The sequence below is a fragment of the Hippoglossus stenolepis genome, chromosome 19 (genome assembly GCF_022539355.2).
Source record: "Hippoglossus stenolepis isolate QCI-W04-F060 chromosome 19, HSTE1.2, whole genome shotgun sequence".
Taxonomy (NCBI): Eukaryota; Metazoa; Chordata; class Actinopteri; order Pleuronectiformes; family Pleuronectidae; genus Hippoglossus; species Hippoglossus stenolepis.
Window position 1 is genome coordinate 15,122,344 of NC_061501.1, and position 16,644 is coordinate 15,138,987.

Below are 16,644 nucleotides of genomic sequence, written 5' to 3' on the forward strand. Positions count from 1 at the left end.
AAATGTCAAACTGTCCATTTAAGTATCGTTGAACAGAAAAGAGAGATTAGAGATTAGAAATGTTATGACAAAGAGCAAAGATTTTAAAAATTGCCTGAGGGACCATAAATTTAATAATATACTTGCTCACCCTCAAATAATTAAGTCAAGTAATTAATTTCCTTAATAAATCTTCTATTTATCAGTTTTATTATCTTGTTTTGTTACGTACAATGTTTTTTGTGTTCTGGAAGGTATTTTCATTTTGAAATAATTTTATTATTATAGCAATATTATATTATTATAGGCCTACAGTTAAAATACATAAGATCGCAGACTACATAAGTGCAATAAACAATAATTATTATCTGCAATTAATTGTTGTCCTGTCGAAAAGCCTTGATGCTTCTCGTTTCTTCCTCCAGTGCCTCTGCTTGATTAATGTAATATTGGACATATGCAGAGTTATTATTGTCTGATGACACGTCTCAATCTGACATCGAGTATAACTCCAGGTTTTGTCCTGTTTCCTTAACTGCTGCAGAGGCCGTGGTCATAAAAAGTGATGGACTGTTGAATAGTGTATTGTTTGATTTTCTATCCACACTGATAAACATCTATGATTTCTCCTAATGGCTGAGATACGACTATTTCTGTGATATGATCATGAGTTGATGACCCAGACCCAGTGATTTTAAATGTGTTCCTGGAATAAGACTTAGATTTGATTGGAGATTTGCTGCAGTTACTGTAAAACCCAGAGCATCACAGTAATATCACAAGGGTAGTTACTTCAGTATGGAACTCCACAGTCAAAATTCCTGCTCAAGTATTGTAAATTACTTAAATATAAATTAAGTCAAATAAAAATATACTCATACTGAGCTTACTGTCAAAGACTCAGTGGTTTAGAAGAGACAAAAGAAAAAACCAAACATAACCACAACAAAGGAAACTAAAGAGAAAGACAAGACAAGATGAGACAAACTGAAATGAATGTATCAATATAAGAAATTCAAGATATATAAGTCAAATAAGGGTTCCGACAAACAGTGTTATACAAGGGTTATGAATATATATATATATATATAAATGTATATATATATATATATGAATGTATATGGCTAGGGTTAGTTAATGTGGGTTGTACGGCAGATACAGTAGAATGAAGAGTCTGACTCAAAAACATTTTGTTTACAAACTGCTTTTGAGTCTTTTCGGCTTTTTCATAGATTGTCTTACGATGGAAGAACATAGAAAACCTTCGAGAGGTGAATCTGTAGTAGCTTGTTTACTCAAAATATTGAGAGTATGTATAGAGGCAGAATCCCTGTGCAGCACATGCACAATGTACAGGGTCTCAGTCTGAATTGATGGAGGTGGTAACCTGTTGGTGAACCCTGAACATCAGGAACACTGATCTTTAACAGTCCTCAGAGAGAAGTCAAACAGTGGGCGACGCAGATTCACCACATCCTTTTGTTGTCGGGTTCAGAGAAAGTCAAGGCCAACTCAATAAGTCTTTATCTTGGCTCTGGTGTGTGTGTGTGTGTGTGTATGAATAAAAGAGAGAGAGAGGGTAGAAATAACGGCTACGTGCACATTCCCCAGTATATGCCTACTGGTAAACGTGTGTGTGTGTGTGTGTGTGTCCACAGTACATGTGCTGCGTGCAGCGTCTGGAAAGTCCATTTGTATGGTGGTCAGGATGCCAGTGTCTCACACAGGGAGGCCGCCTGTCTCGCCCCCTCTCCCCTGCACTCAGCTCTGTCGCTCACTGGCTGATCTTTAATCAGAGGAAGGTTGTCTGATGCGAGCACAGACGGATAAATCACTCCTCACCCGGCCTGCTATCTGGGTCGTGCGTAGCCAGGTTGTCCCGTCAGCAGACTGGCCCTCCGCCCGGACCCCTCCGAAAGCTAACAGCCATGTGGGATTCCGCCCTTTGGTGAGGAGGACCCAGGCTGCCACGGCCCCCTGGAGGAAAATAGTCCACATTCTGCACATATCAGTATTTATATTGCCGCTGAGAGGCTCGCTCGCTGATGTACTGTATCCTCACAGTCTGCAGATTCATAAGTGAACCGGCTTGCCACATTATTTTTAATCTGCAGAGAGCTGTTTATGTTCGGCTTTAAATACTTTGCTTAAGTAAAACTAATCTAAAAATACTCAAGTAACAGAGTCAAATCAGGACTGAAGTAAAAGTACTGGCAGAAAATTTTACTTCGAGAATTAAAGTCGTCAATATGTGGAAAATGGAGTGATGTAATACGTATGAGCTACATTACAGCTGTTGGATTTAAACTTAAGTCAATATTACATAATAGTTATTTATAAACAACCTTTTCACAGATTATTGTCACTTTGTTATTTACTCTAAATTTGTTTCGAGACCTACTTTAGCTTTGTTGTATCTTGTATCTCTAGTACCAGTATACAGTATGTAGTGTGTTTTTTTTTTTATTGTTGTTGTTGTTGTTGTTGTTGTTGTATTTGAAGCTGTTCCAAAGGAATCGCCCCCAGTGGGAATAATAAAGTTGTGTGAATTTAAACTACAATACGACGTGTATTTAATATTTTATGGCTTGTTTTTTATATTTTTACTTACTTGCTTTTCAGTTTTGTAAGAAATGTATTATTATTATTATTATGAATACTACTACTACTATAATACTATATTCTAATACTTTAATAATAATAATAATAATAATGATAACTTGAGTCGTCAAACAAATGGAGCAAAGAGGAGCAAAAAGTATGATATTTCTTCATGGAGACAATTAAAATTTAAAAAACTCAAATAAAGTCATAAAATCCACACGATCACAATCTAAAGGACACTTAGCCACAGACATGTTCACAGTTAGGTTTGTGTGTTGTTGTTCCACGTCGCTGTTTGACGTCTGTGACGTAGGAGGTAGCCACCGCTCTTTAATCCAATTTTGTCCTCCCCAGGTTCCGGTAAGACTGTAAAGCTGTAAACAAAATACACGTGAAACGCTTCTCAAAGTTATATAAACCAGGTGCTTTCAAACATAAACACCTCGGACCTGGAGACACAGTCAGACGTCGACCAACTAGTTTAATGCATTTTGCTCAGTTTATGGAACGCAAGTGAATTCAGATTATGAAGCCAAAGAGCTCAACAGTCATGGAGAAGGAAAAACAAGACGAGTATGGACAACAGGGAATCAGGGCATCGATAGAATAAAATAAAAAGTATGCAAGAGAAAAATGCAGTAGAGACGACAAGATAAACTCAGAGAACAGACATGAATTAGACAGAATCAGGCTGAATTAAAAGCCAGATTAAAAGGTATAGTTCGATTTTGGGGGCAGCATCTGTATGTTGTTGTTTTTCATATTCTGGAAGAACTTTACTTTTGTGAGGTACTATGAGGCATAAAGAGTCGACTGTTTCAAAATGAGTTTCCATCCCACCATTGGTAATAACACCAAACGTGTTTTGCGTGTTTGTCATTGAAAAACTCAGTGCAGCGATGAAAAAGAAACACAATAATGTGGAAACAATCCCCGGCCTCTGATAGTATAATCATCACAGAATCGTGCTGGAGGTTCTAACGCAGTCTAATTGAATAACGGTCATATCAGCGAACGAGTGGGAGTGTGGAGTGATTTACCGCACAGGGGAGCGTGCTTATCTCTCCCTCTGTCCCATGCAGGAAACACTGGGATGTCACCAGGCAGATTAAAAGCTTGGCACAGCTGATATGCAGCACTCAAAATGGACGGGGTGGGGACCTCTGACTGCTGCGCGAGGGGTTTTGGAGGAGCAGCGACGGGCGGCGGCGGCGGTGGTCGTGACCTTATGAGTCCTGTTTGGCAGGGATTCATTCAAAACCTGGGAATTCCACTGGAAGTCAAAGAGAGGGGGTGAAAAGACGTAGCATCACGTAACTCGAATGGAATTTGGAGTAGTAAGCATATTTCTGTCTCAAATTCTGCCAGGCCAAGTTTTTCAAGTTGCTCCCAGAGGAAAAATGGAATGAAACCAGGATTCTTTAGTGTTTCTGAGAGAACAAAGAGAAACTGTGGGTTGAAAGGAAAAGTTTCAAAGGGATCATGTTTTGCAGGATCAACAGCCTGACTTGTAATTGTGGTGAATGTTTAAAGTGGCCGTTGGTCACAGTGCAGCTGTATCACTTATAATTGAATTCCTGACAGCTGCAACGCAAGGAATTTTAACCAGTTAGCAAGAGGGCCACGACGCAAGCGGCACATTTTGTTTCCAAACGGCAACACCGACACTAAACGTGGCTCCACATCGCCGCAAACCGCTGTTGTTTTTCCACGTAGCCGCTCCGTGTATTTCAGCTGACTCTTTGCCTCTCGAAATGACGCAATATGCTGGAGAGAGGTGTTTGATGGGAACACAGGCAGACGGATCTGGAGGAGCAGCTGCACCGAGGACGCGGGGGCCAAATATAGAAAGGGGACAAGGGCCAAAACATATCACACATTTTTTCCCATTAACAGCATAGGTTTGAATCTAACTTGGCGCCAATTAGTTGTAGTATAGGCACCGGGACTTAAAAATAGAGCATAGCACGGGCGGCGATATACCCGACACGCAGAGACAGATATCTCTGTCATGGCGGCGTGTGATTTCACATGTAATCATGTGAAGGGAAAATAACAGTATTCATATCAGCAGCTGGTTCGTTATAACTCGCGACGTGGAAGGTTATGTGACAGATGGAGCCGCGAGCATTTGTTGCTATTACCTGTCATGCTGCTTTGAGCGCCGAGCCTCGGCTTGGGCCTATTTTCAGTCCGATTCGCTGAGGGCTTGGCAGGATCCTCGCCGCTCTATCGCTCCCCGCTCAGTTTCAACATTTGCTTGTCCCTTATCTCCTGCGGCCGAGGCCTGGAATGAGGGGCATGCAGGCTTCGGGGGCCTACCTGTTTACACTGAGGGCTTCCTCCATTGTCCACCACAGCCCCCTACCACCCCCCCCACACACACCCTCCCACCTCCCTCAACTTCCTTTGACGGATTTTTCACATTTTTGAGCTCGCCCCTGTTTTGGGAAGAGGTCACCGGGCTCGGCACACGGGAGCCAACGATGGCCCCTGTAGGAATTCTTTCCTACGGGACACATATCTTCTCTTATCGTACACACCTGAGGTATTTTTACTGCAGCAAACCAAACACAGTGCGAGTGCCACCGCTTTATCCTTTGATACCGAGCAGAAACCCGATCGCTCCTGTGTGATTCCTTCAGCGCGGGCCCCAGGTTTACTGAGGAACGAAGTCATCGCTTGTCAACTAATCCCCCCCGCTACAGAAATAGACTCTTCCAGTTTTGGTGACTGTTATGCAACTGTTGATGGTTCATGGTTAAGCATGTATACATGACCAGCTAATACCCTCAGTAATACGGCCCAACCTAATCAACTGTACTACCCATGTTAAGTTAATTGTATTTCTAGAAGTATTCTATTACCAGTGTATTTCTGTAGGGCCTATTAAAACTCTCTACTTGCTATTATAGTAATTGTACATGTTTATTTTTAATTTATTATCTCACTCTGTCATGTGCTGTATGTGCTCGGATCACTTGGGGTGAATCTTGAAATACGAACTAATTTATAACAGAGCTTATGAATTTATAATAAATGTGCTTCCTCTGTATTGAGATGCAGGTGAATGGATTTCCCTGAAAACAAGTTCTCATCTTGAAGGGTCCCAGCGCGGAGAGCCCCTTAATCCCTATTATCCAAAGAGGTGCTCAATGAGATTACAACCCGGCACGAATAATACAGCTGGACACCGAGTGACCATCTGCTGCCACTGCTGGAGAAAACATTGTCCTTATTTTAAGTCATATCACCTGAACTGCAGGTACAATATTGTGCTCTTATTCAAAATTAAAATAAAGATTTCAAACACAGTAAATTGTTTAAAAATTTTGAATTTTGTGGGATTTATTTTGCCTTCTTTTTAGTTTTGATTGAGTAAAATAAAGGCTGCTGCCCTCGTTATATGTTTCCAGAGAGAACTCTCCATATGAATGTGTTTGTGAAGGTTCATCACTGGAGTTCTTCCGCCCACTGTCTCAGCTCCACAGCTCCGCACCTTTGTGAGCAGGATTTCAAAGCACTGCACTTGTAGTGGAGATTAACTTTGAGCAAAAGATTAAGCAAATTAACCAGGATGGTGTCTCCCGAAATAAACAGTTGCTGCGCAGTTAGCTCCACAGCAGTCATGATGTAGAGCACGGAATAACGTTTCATGGATCCTTTCAAAACAGTTGGGAATTTCACGATGCCGACATAGGTAGGTTTGTTTTAAAAGACTGTAATTTAAAATCTGAATATCTGTGTTTGTTTAAATAGTTTCCAGTCTTCAGGTTTAATGGACAGTTGTGTTTGCTACTGATGCAGCTTCAGAAATATAATTTAATAGAAATGTCTCTTTAAAAGTTTTCTTTTCATTACAAATATTTTTTTCTGGATATGAAAAAAACAATTGTTATTTTACTGGCAAAATAGTAAAATAATTATATTCATATTATATAGAATAAATAAATAATAAGGCTACTTCAACAGCAGTAACTGATCATGATACAAAAATATCTAAAATGGATATTACAACTATTAGAACTGTCAAAGTTAAATATCACAATGTTTTTATTTTATCACATTTAGTAAAAATATGTTTTAACAAAAACTGTTATTTAGCACTTTATTTTTAAAAAGCAGTTTCAAGTTTTATAAGACTTAAGTTATGTGATAGGCCAAAGGATTTCTTTTATCCTACACAGTTTTGAAGAGCTCCTTAATTTTTGATGAATTTAATATTTCCAAAATAATAATACTTGAATGTGCTATGGAATCATTCATGCTAAAACAAATACCAGGTAGAAGCTGCTAAAAGAGAATTAACCGACGAACACTGACTGTACCACTTGTTATGTGCGTTTCAGTTCCAGGTAATCAAATAATTGAAGATGCTATTCACGTGGCAGCTTTTCCAGAAGTCAGGTCATGTTGCCTGATGGCCGCAGTCAAACCAAGTAAACAACGTATGCTTACATGACGTTTTAATCTGTTTACACATCATAAATTATATAAGTTTCCATGATACTGATGTTGTTTACGTGTCGAGACCTTTGCATAACGTGCAGGTGTCTTAGGACATTTTTATTCTTAGAAACCACTTTTCATTCTTTTCATTCTTATTTGTCCCTGAGAGCTGTTCGGCTATTTAAACATAGGAAACCTTCATATTTCTACGATTTATCAAATTCTTCACATTTCTTTCTTGCAGCAAAACTCAACCATGAACCAGACGGGACTCCGGAGGATCCCCCCTGACCAGTCGTCAGGGAGTGGCCACACCTTCGGCACCCCCCGCCACCCACGCATCAAAGACCCCATTCTTTCAAAGAGGGTTTGCTTCTACAAAAGCGGAGATCCTCAGTTCAGTGGTCTGCGCATGGTCATCAACAACCGGACCTTCAAAACCTTTGATGCACTCTTGGACAGTCTCTCTAAAAAAGTCCCCCTTCCGTTTGGGGTGAGAAACATCACCACCCCTCGGGGGATTCATGCCATCTACACGTTGGACGAACTAGAGGATGGGAAGTCCTACATCTGCTCTGACAGGCGGAAGGTAACGCCCATCAACCTGGCACTGGCCAGGAAGAAGCTGCCGCCATGGTACCACGCCAGGCCCGCTACTGCCCGCCGCCGGGTCGTGCAGCAGGCCAGGAGTTTCCCCGGCCGCAACGTCCACAGGCAGGAGCCGGTGGTTGTGCGAACGCCAAAGAAGCTGCTGGTCTTTTGCAATGGAGAGCCCACTTTAAAACGCAAGGTGGTGCTTCACAAGAGGACTTCGGCTAATTTTGAGTCCATCCTGGAATACATCTCGGAGCTGATGCAGTTCCACGTGGTGAAACTTCACACACCGGATGGCAGACGTGTGAGTGTTAAAAGCACCAAAGCCTGACATCCTATGAAGGGAGCAGCATAGAGTTTATCCACTGAAGAAATCAAACAAACCGGACAGATTCACAAACAGGAACAAAGTTATTCTAGGTCTAATCTGTAGACATTCCCCCTGAACTGTATACGTTCAAATACAACTCAAATGTTTATGTCTTAGATAACCGGTGGCCTCATTATTGGTCCACGAAGGCCCAACTTAAACCTGGCTTGTAAATAACCATCACCTGAGGAGAGAAAGTGTTAATCTTCTTTAGCAACTCTAATACCTGGAAAGACAATCTGGGATACTGCAGTGTAAGGCTTCAGGTCAGGGAGTCTGCACTAATTTAATTTAGACTTTTCATACATACACTGCACATTTAGAATTTAGTGCTGGTACTATTACATGATATAATATAATAATTTTCTGATTGTATTCTATGTGTGTTGCAGGTTGACGGTCTTCCCGGCCTGATATTGTGCTCTGGGACGGTCGTGGCTGCAGGCAGGGAACCTTTCAAATCTGCAAACTACACCTCCCAGAAATCACCAGCCCCCACTCAGTTCTCCAACAACCGAAAGAGACAGAGAAGATCAAAGTCTTTAAACCGTAAGTTAAATTGGAAAATTAACTTTTTAATATATTGTTGTGCGGTTCTTTTAATTTCATACAGTAGTTAGAGTTAAGCGTGCGTTAGTCCAGTGGGCCTTCATACAGTGTGTGTGCAGTAATCTACCTGCTCTCATGGGATGAAGATTGAGAAAGTGCTGAGGCGTTGATACTATGCATAATACCATACATGACCCACATACACTGTCTGCATGGCTGCCGGCTATTGTGCTGTGAATAGCTCTTCTCTCTTTCTAACTTTTCTTTTTCTCTCTTTTTTCCTATTTCACGCTTCTTCCTGGGGATCCTCTCCAAACTAACCTCTTCCACCCTCGCCTGAAAACTTTGGACGTTTCTACCCCATTTTTGATATCCTTGGCTCTTTTGAATGACTGAAAAGGTAAAAAGAAGTCCCGCTCATATCATAGTTCAAAGTCGAGGAATTTCTCCCTATCGTCTGAGAGGTACATCGTGAATCGGATCCATAACTCCATGGCAGGGAGTTCCTATGACGGCCGCCTACCCACTAACCCCTCAAACTCCCTGGAGCTGGAGTCCGTAGCAGGAACAGATGGAGCGGAGGGGCAGGGCTGCCTGCCTCCCGCTGATGATGACATCGAGAAGTCTTTCCGGGTGAACCAGGACGGCAGCATGACAGTTGAGATGAAGGTACGCCTAACACTCAAGGAGGAGGAAACCATCCACTGGACGACAACTCTTTCACGCTCAAATGTCGCCAGTGAGCTTAATGGGAGCTGTTTACCGGAGCCTGTGGCAGACGAGGAGATCTGCTCGCCTGCATCAGATCCAGTGGATTTACAAACTGCAGCTTCCTCCATTGACAGCATCAACAAGGACAAAACCAAAGACAATAACGATGAGGATCCGCCATCGCCGAGCAATGGAGCTTTCAATAGGAGCAGAAAAGAAGAGGATATCACCAAAGTACAGACGCACATGTTGTCACCTACCAGAGCTCCTACACCAGGGTACAAGGAAATTAGAAAAAAGCAAGCCTCTGTGGAGAGCGTCATATCCATGACGGCTGACGGTATTCAGGAGGGCGTGGTTGGCTCCTACTCCTACAAGGAACAGACGGAGAATAGGGCCATGACAGAGCAGTACTGTGTGGTCAAACAGACCAACACAAGACCGGTACCCAAACCGAGAAGACTCGGCGATGTGGACAACAGCAACATAAAAAGCAGGAATATATCCTCATTCAAATCATCGGAGATCCTACAGATTGAATCCAGCGGCGAGGAGGTCACAGAAACTGTCTTGCACATATATGAACAGCAGATGTGTCAGGATAATTTCCTTGCAAACATCTGTGCACATGATATTCCACCTTACGGGAGGCCAGCGACTTCAGAAACAGGACAGTTCTCCTCCAATAACGAGTTTGATCCGGAGTTCTGGAGACCTTCGACAGCATCTGAGTCCATTAGCATCTGGAAGACGGAGAACATGTCTCTAACATCGGATTTGACTTTGTCATCACTTAAGACGGGTGCGACTCAAGCAACAAATAATCAACAACAGCTGTCAAAGTCAACGAGAGGCAAAGACAAGCCCGAACAAAGGGAGCTCAATAAGGGGAAGAGGAAACCCAAAGCGGGCAAAAAACGAGCTCGGCGGCTGTTGACACCCGGGAAAAGGCAAAAACAGAATTCTTCAGGATTTACCGAGATGCGTGGGAAAGCGAAAACCTTCTCCAGCGCCGGGTTCATCAAGAGAGTTTACGGGAATAAATCAAAATCACCAAAAAACAAGACAAAGGCTACAAAGAGAGCAACGCAAAATGGGGACGGGAGTGTTACAACAAAGAGCTCACAATCGACAGATGCCACGATAAAATGGAACCTAAAAATTCCAAATGTACCATCGCCCCCGAAAGAAAATCAGAGTGAGACAGTTTCTATAGAAGCAAGCCGGCTTGATATTTCTTCTACTGAAGTGAGCCCACCGAGGGGAGCACTAACGCGGCAGACATCGGTGCACCAGGAGAAAAAGAATGAAAACAAGCCCTGTGACATCAGCAAAAGCAAAACACTGTCCAGCTCCGGGACAAATGAATATGTACAGAAGTGGCTGGAGAAAGCTCACATTAACGCCACTTCCGGCCCAGATGAGGATGGTAAAAAATCAGAAGCACATATCAGGAATCAGGACTCAGAGTCAGGATACAATCAGGGGTTGGTCGAGGAGAAATCTGAAATACAACCGAGTCAATTCCTCAGATCTGAACCGTTGAGAACATCCGTCAAACTGAGGGTCAAGTGTTTTGAAAACCAATTATCAAATCCGTCGGGGGAGAAAGCAGCGACTCAGCGGAGAGAGGAAATTGCTCCTTGTAATTCCACCACTACAAGTACAAAGAACTGCACCAGTGTAGCTCAAAGGAACACAGGAGAAGTAAGCCCCCTCGTGAATGGCACCTGCAGTGAAAGGAATCCAAGCCCAATCAAAATCTCTTTGCAGAAAGCAACACCTTACAGTACAATCTCAATGGAGCTACTGCCGCCACCACCCCCGCCCGATGAGTTAGCAGAGCTGAACGCTGAATGTTGCATGATGGATGTATCGTCAGCGGCCAGCAGCCCCTTGTACCGACTCTCATCAGTGAGCAGTCAAATGTCAGATAATCATCCATTGTCCATAAGTCCTACATCTGACAAGGCCTCGTCACCCACAGGCCGCACAATGGAAACAGTTCAGGGCGACGCTCCTTCCGCGCTGAGAGAATTAGCAAGAGCTCCATCAGTTAAAAGAGCCCCTCTGGTCAGCAATCTGTCCCTTGAAAGGCAAATGTCTCTCAGGAAAGCTTCTCTGAGCAAATATACTTCATGTGCTGAGGACACAACAGCATCCAACACCGCGGGGGATGATGCCAACACCGTGCTGCCAAATGGCCTCTGTTCAACAGGGACTCACCTGCCGCTGGTAAAGACCCAGAAATCAAACAGCAGCTCGGATCTGAAAAACAGCCCATCGCTCTGTACCTCCGCATCTTCCACTAGTTTGACATCCGGAGAGAGAATGTCATCATGCAGCATTTCACTGAGTGAGACGCCGACGCCGAGTGATGCTCAATTCACAGAAACGAAACCGGCAAAGACGGCTCAGAAAGAAGCAGCATCTCCTAAACCACTGGTGAAAAAAGTGAAAATAATAACCAGCCCATCTCAAAACAGAAAATCCCAAAGCAAGAAGTTACCTTTTGACTCTTCTCATGATTCTCCACAGTTATCATCATCATTACGTGAGCAGCATTCGAACAAAACTATGTCACCAAATATCAAAAAACGAGAATCCTCCCCCGCTCCTAGCCCGTCTCCTGAGAGAAGGAAGATGCTTCACAAAGCCAAGCTGCAAAAGAGGCCATCTCCATATTCTCAGTCTCTGGTCATGGTTTCCCCGCCTGTCACAAACATGTCAAATAAAAAGAAGCTCTCCAGAAACCTTTCCACGGATTACGCATCCGAGCCTGAAAACAACACAAAAAGGAAAACGTCGTCCAGACGAAAACGCCACCAAACGTCGCAGGCGATAAACTCCGCAGCTGAACAGGACGAAACACCGACCACGCTGGAAACAAACCAGACTGAGAGAAAAAAGACAGATCAAGAGAAATCTGTGACACAAACTCAGTTGCCACAGTTAAACATTGCAAACCAACCAAACACGAGACCTGTGCTGGAGCAGATTTGCCGCTCAATAAAATCAATCAGACAAATCACACAGAACCAACACTCCTCCTGTGTGGAGAAGTCCAACAGCCCGCCCGACTTCTCCTCTCACGTAGCCTCCACGTTTGGCTCCTCATCCAAAGCTCTCCTTGCTTTCCTGTCCATCATGACCCTAAATGAAGGAATAAATATCTCTGACAGGGACCAGCTGAACGCAAACGTCAGCTGTGCCGAGGCTTTAAAAATGATCGACTCCCTCCGAGAGATTGCCAATATCGAGGATTCCCAAAAGATAAAGGCTAGTTTGTGCAATTTGCAGAGGTCGACTTCACAGCAGCTCCTGCAAAGCTGGAGGGGCTTTCAGGAACTCAGCGACAAATGCAAGAGTTGCAGCTTGACTCCAAATGATTCACAAGAGCTCATAGTAAACAAGGTCATAGATCAGATCATAGACAACCTCGACATACCCAAGAAGCTCAAAGAGGAATTAATGTCTCTTTCCGAGAGAGTTGATGAAGGAAGTATGTCGACCAGGTTCATAGAAAAAGCTGAACTGTCACAAAAAGAAAACAGAGATTCTAAAATGTCTCACTGCTCCGGAGAAGCAGCTAGTGTTAGTGAAGATGAGAAAACTAATGTCGATGTGAGGTCCATGATTAAGAAATTCGCAAATGTTAACCAGCCAAAACAATCTGAAATGCACGATATTCCTCTGAGAACAGAATCACTGAAACATAAACCACCAGCGGAACTTAAAGATAAGCAGGTAACTGAGGAAACGCAGCTTCACAGGCACATTGAAGACAAACTAAGTCAGGAAACGGCAAACATGAGCATCAGCAGCACAAAAACCCCTGAGGTAGCGCGTAGGAAGCTGCAGATGCAAAGTGAGGGGAGCACGAGTATCCCAGAGAGTGGGCACACTACTGATGAAGAGTCAGGAGCAGGTGAGGAAGGGCGGAACGCATCAAGTATCAGTAAAGATGAAGAGAGCTGTAGGCAAAGTTTGTGTAGCTCAGACGCAGGTGAAGGACATAGCTGCTTAGACGAGGAAGAGCAAACTCAACAGAGCTCTAATTACTATGTAGAGCTAAGTGTTAGGAAGGAGAGCGTCTCCAGTCCAGATAGTAGGAACCTAAGGTTGTCAGAGGAAGAACGACCAGAGGAACCAGAGATTCAAAACCCTCGTCAGGGAACGGAAATCAGTGTTGACGAAAGTGCAGGTTACTCAGATGCAGACGAGCCAACGACGTCAGAGGAAGAGCAGCTGGAGTTTGAACGCAATGAATTAAAGGTTAGAAGTGAGGAAAGTTTGTCGGGTATTGAGGAAGAGAAGGAGAGTATTGACGAGGAGGCTCAACTTAATTATCGGCCAGATCCTGAGGAAGTTAAATGGAACAAGCTACAGGCTTTGATAGGGGAAGTTGAGGAGATTAGCTCAGAGGATGAGGACCCCAAAAATGACCACAGCAGCTTGTTAAACTCTGACAGTTTAGCCGAGCGTGAGAGATTTAGTGCAGATGAGCACGGCAGGTGCGAAGAGCAAGTAGAGATGGAGCAAGCAAATACTGCACGTGAGCAAATCAGGAGCTCAAGTGAAGAGGAACTAAGCTTCTGTGAGAAAGAGTCCAGCTCAGAGAAGGAAGAACATCGGGAAACTCCTGTAGCAAAGGATAGAATGGTTGTGGAAAAAGTCAAACTTGAGTCTGAGGAAATCATTTCCCAGTCTGTTGCAGAGAGGATAATCCTCCTGGAAAAGCAAGTTGCAGATGCACAGAAGAGGAAAAGTGTGGCAGAGAGTCCTGCTCTCAAACATGTTCCTCAAAGAAATGTCCACCTGGAGTCGGACGTTGAAGAATCACCATCTGAATCTCTCTGCACCCGATCAGCCCCTCAGTCGTCTTTGTCTTTCAGCTACGATTCCAGCGGCGTCATCACCACGGAGCCCGAGGGCAACCGGGTCAGATCCATCAGGGAAATGTTCTTAGCAAAGAGCGCCACGGACAATCGGCAAGGACGGCAACGTTTCCAGAGCCCAAACCCATCAGATCTGTCCGAGCTAAGAGCGGACACATCAACGAGCGCCGGCTATCAGTCTCAGACTTCAATCGAGCTGTCCAGTGGTGAAGATGACTCGGCACGGAAATCTATCACGAAAGGCTTTGTGAGGAGAACAATCGAGAGGCTTTATGGCAAGAAAGATCCTGAGGAGAAGGCTAGCGAGAGACCACCATCTGCCCCGAAACAGAAAAAGAAAGAGCATTCAAGCATTTTCTCTCCCTTCCACTCAGCGCGGACCAAAGCCATGACTGAGTTGTCTTATTTCAATTCCACCAACGTCCTGGACTCCTTGACCGAAGCGACGGGATGCATTGCTTTCAATGCACAAGTTGGGCCTGGAGACAGTGTTCCCAATGATAATGGACCATGGCTCCTCAGAGAGAACACGCTGATCAGAAAATCTGTTTCAGAGCCGGTGGCGATAAACAAAATACTCGCCAACACTCCACCGGACGAGGAAATGTGTGAGGGCAGAGAACAGAACGCCCCGAACCCACTCGACAGCACGACGTCCGAACCGGAGGACAAGATAAAGTCACTGTCGAGGAAGTGCACCTACTTTTCTCTGCCGCACGCCAGCGACTCAGATGTGTGTCAGGACGACACGAGGCCGGCGAGTAAGAACAGCGTGAGCGGTGACAGCATCGCAATAGACACCTCGGAGAACGCCAAAACATGGGGGGAGAGGAACGGCATCCTCCCCGCTGGTGGCATTACAGACTTTAGAATGATGGACAACAAAGTTCACCCACTGCCAGAGGTTCCATCTGACGGTGAGGTCGTAGTGGTGCAGCCTGGGAGAGGTCAGGGGGTCATGAACAGGAGGCTTCAGGAGCCTGATGTGTTGGACTTGCTGTATAATTTCTGTGGTGAGCACTGTCCCATCCTGTGAAGACACATCGCTCAACAGAAATCAGACACACGAGGACAAATGACTATTTTTTTTGGTCGAAGTGAAGTGTACATTGTTAGGCTACAGTATATGTATATATATTTTTGGTGCCTACCGTTTGATGTTGCCATAACCTTGGCGTAATACACGATCATATGTCAACTCAGCTAACTACACAATGCGTCAAGCATACACGAGCCAATGGATTAAGGTTTATTCATACGTGACCGTTTATGTTGAGAGCTTGTGACTTGTCAGTTCATGCTCCGTGATCAGTGTAAAAATAGTCGGATGTTTAGATCTTTTTGTGGTACCACCATGATTGTGTATTTGCCATGCGCACTCCAGAGCAGCTCTTACCTTCTTATAGGTCGCCTGTCACCAGAACAAACACCCAGAGCATTACCGTAATCTCGTTGTAAAACTATTAAAACAGATCAAGTCCCCGCAGATGTCAGGCAACGAGGCCAATCCCCGCCGCACACAGGGAGCGGGTCAGTCAGTGGTCGCAGATCAGGTTCAGGGCAAAATGGCGACGTTTTCCTTACGGTTTAAAAAAAAGGAACTGAAATGGAAACAGCTTGTGTGACAGTTATAGAAAACTCTCAGTAAGTACTTTAAAAATCCTTTTGTATATCGGTTGGTGTAAAGTGTAAAGAAGATATTTATTGATTTTCACTGAGTAGCCCTAGTGTATCACAAACTCACAATAAAATCACCTCTATAGGATAAAAGGTTTTATTGTTTACAATGTGGCAGCTGTGACAATTTTTGTCTATTTAAATTTACGTGTAAGAATAAAAGTGTGTATTTACAAATGTTGGACTTTCTCTTTTTCTTCGTGATGACCTTTTCCTGGACTTAATTCAGTCCGAACCCTCCGATCAGAGGATCCTGGTGTGAGCAGCAGTGGAAAGGCCAAGGTGAGCGTGGTGTTAAAGATACCTCAGGGAAGGGTTAGGCTCAGGGGTTTTTCTGCGGCCGATCAGTATCAGGCCTCCGAGGACGAGCGGTGGGGGGGGGACCTCTGTTTTCTCACTCTCTGCCTGAGGAAGTATCCATGTTGTTCTAAGGTTGTTTTGTTTCTCAGAAGTTGCCATCGAGCCGGCCCGTGTTGTGACAGGAGTGTCGAGGAATGCGCTAAGAGGGGAGTGTTTACATCTGCAACTACAAAGAGCAAACATGACAACCACACAATTCCCAAGATTTACACTTGTCTCATCTCAAATGTCAACATAGTGTCTTAAGGACTGAAATGTATATTTCGTAAGCATTTGAAATCCTGTAAATTATGATAAATTCGGCCAGCATCATATTTGACAACAGGGATGCATTGCATATTTGAACCAATTTGATGGACATATTTTTCACTTTCTTCAACATCGTAAATAGGTTGTTTTTCATTGATTTCTCAGTAAATTGTGTATGAATCTTGATGAAAAAATTCTGACATA

At 43.9% G+C, this 16,644-nt stretch overlaps 1 protein-coding gene across 1 annotated transcript; it reads left to right on the plus strand.

Annotated features, from left to right (window-relative positions):
• Positions 1-6,119: 6,119 nt before the first annotated feature.
• Positions 6,120-16,008, plus strand: LOC118098425 (oxygen-regulated protein 1-like). Its single transcript, XM_035142222.2, has 4 exons — positions 6,120-6,283; positions 7,277-7,930; positions 8,389-8,545; positions 8,946-16,008. The coding sequence occupies exons 2-4, from the start codon at positions 7,289-7,291 to the stop codon at positions 15,188-15,190; spliced, it is 7,044 nt and encodes a 2,347-aa protein (XP_034998113.2). The 5' UTR covers positions 6,120-6,283; positions 7,277-7,288; the 3' UTR covers positions 15,191-16,008.
• The last annotated feature ends 636 nt before the right edge of the window (positions 16,009-16,644 follow it).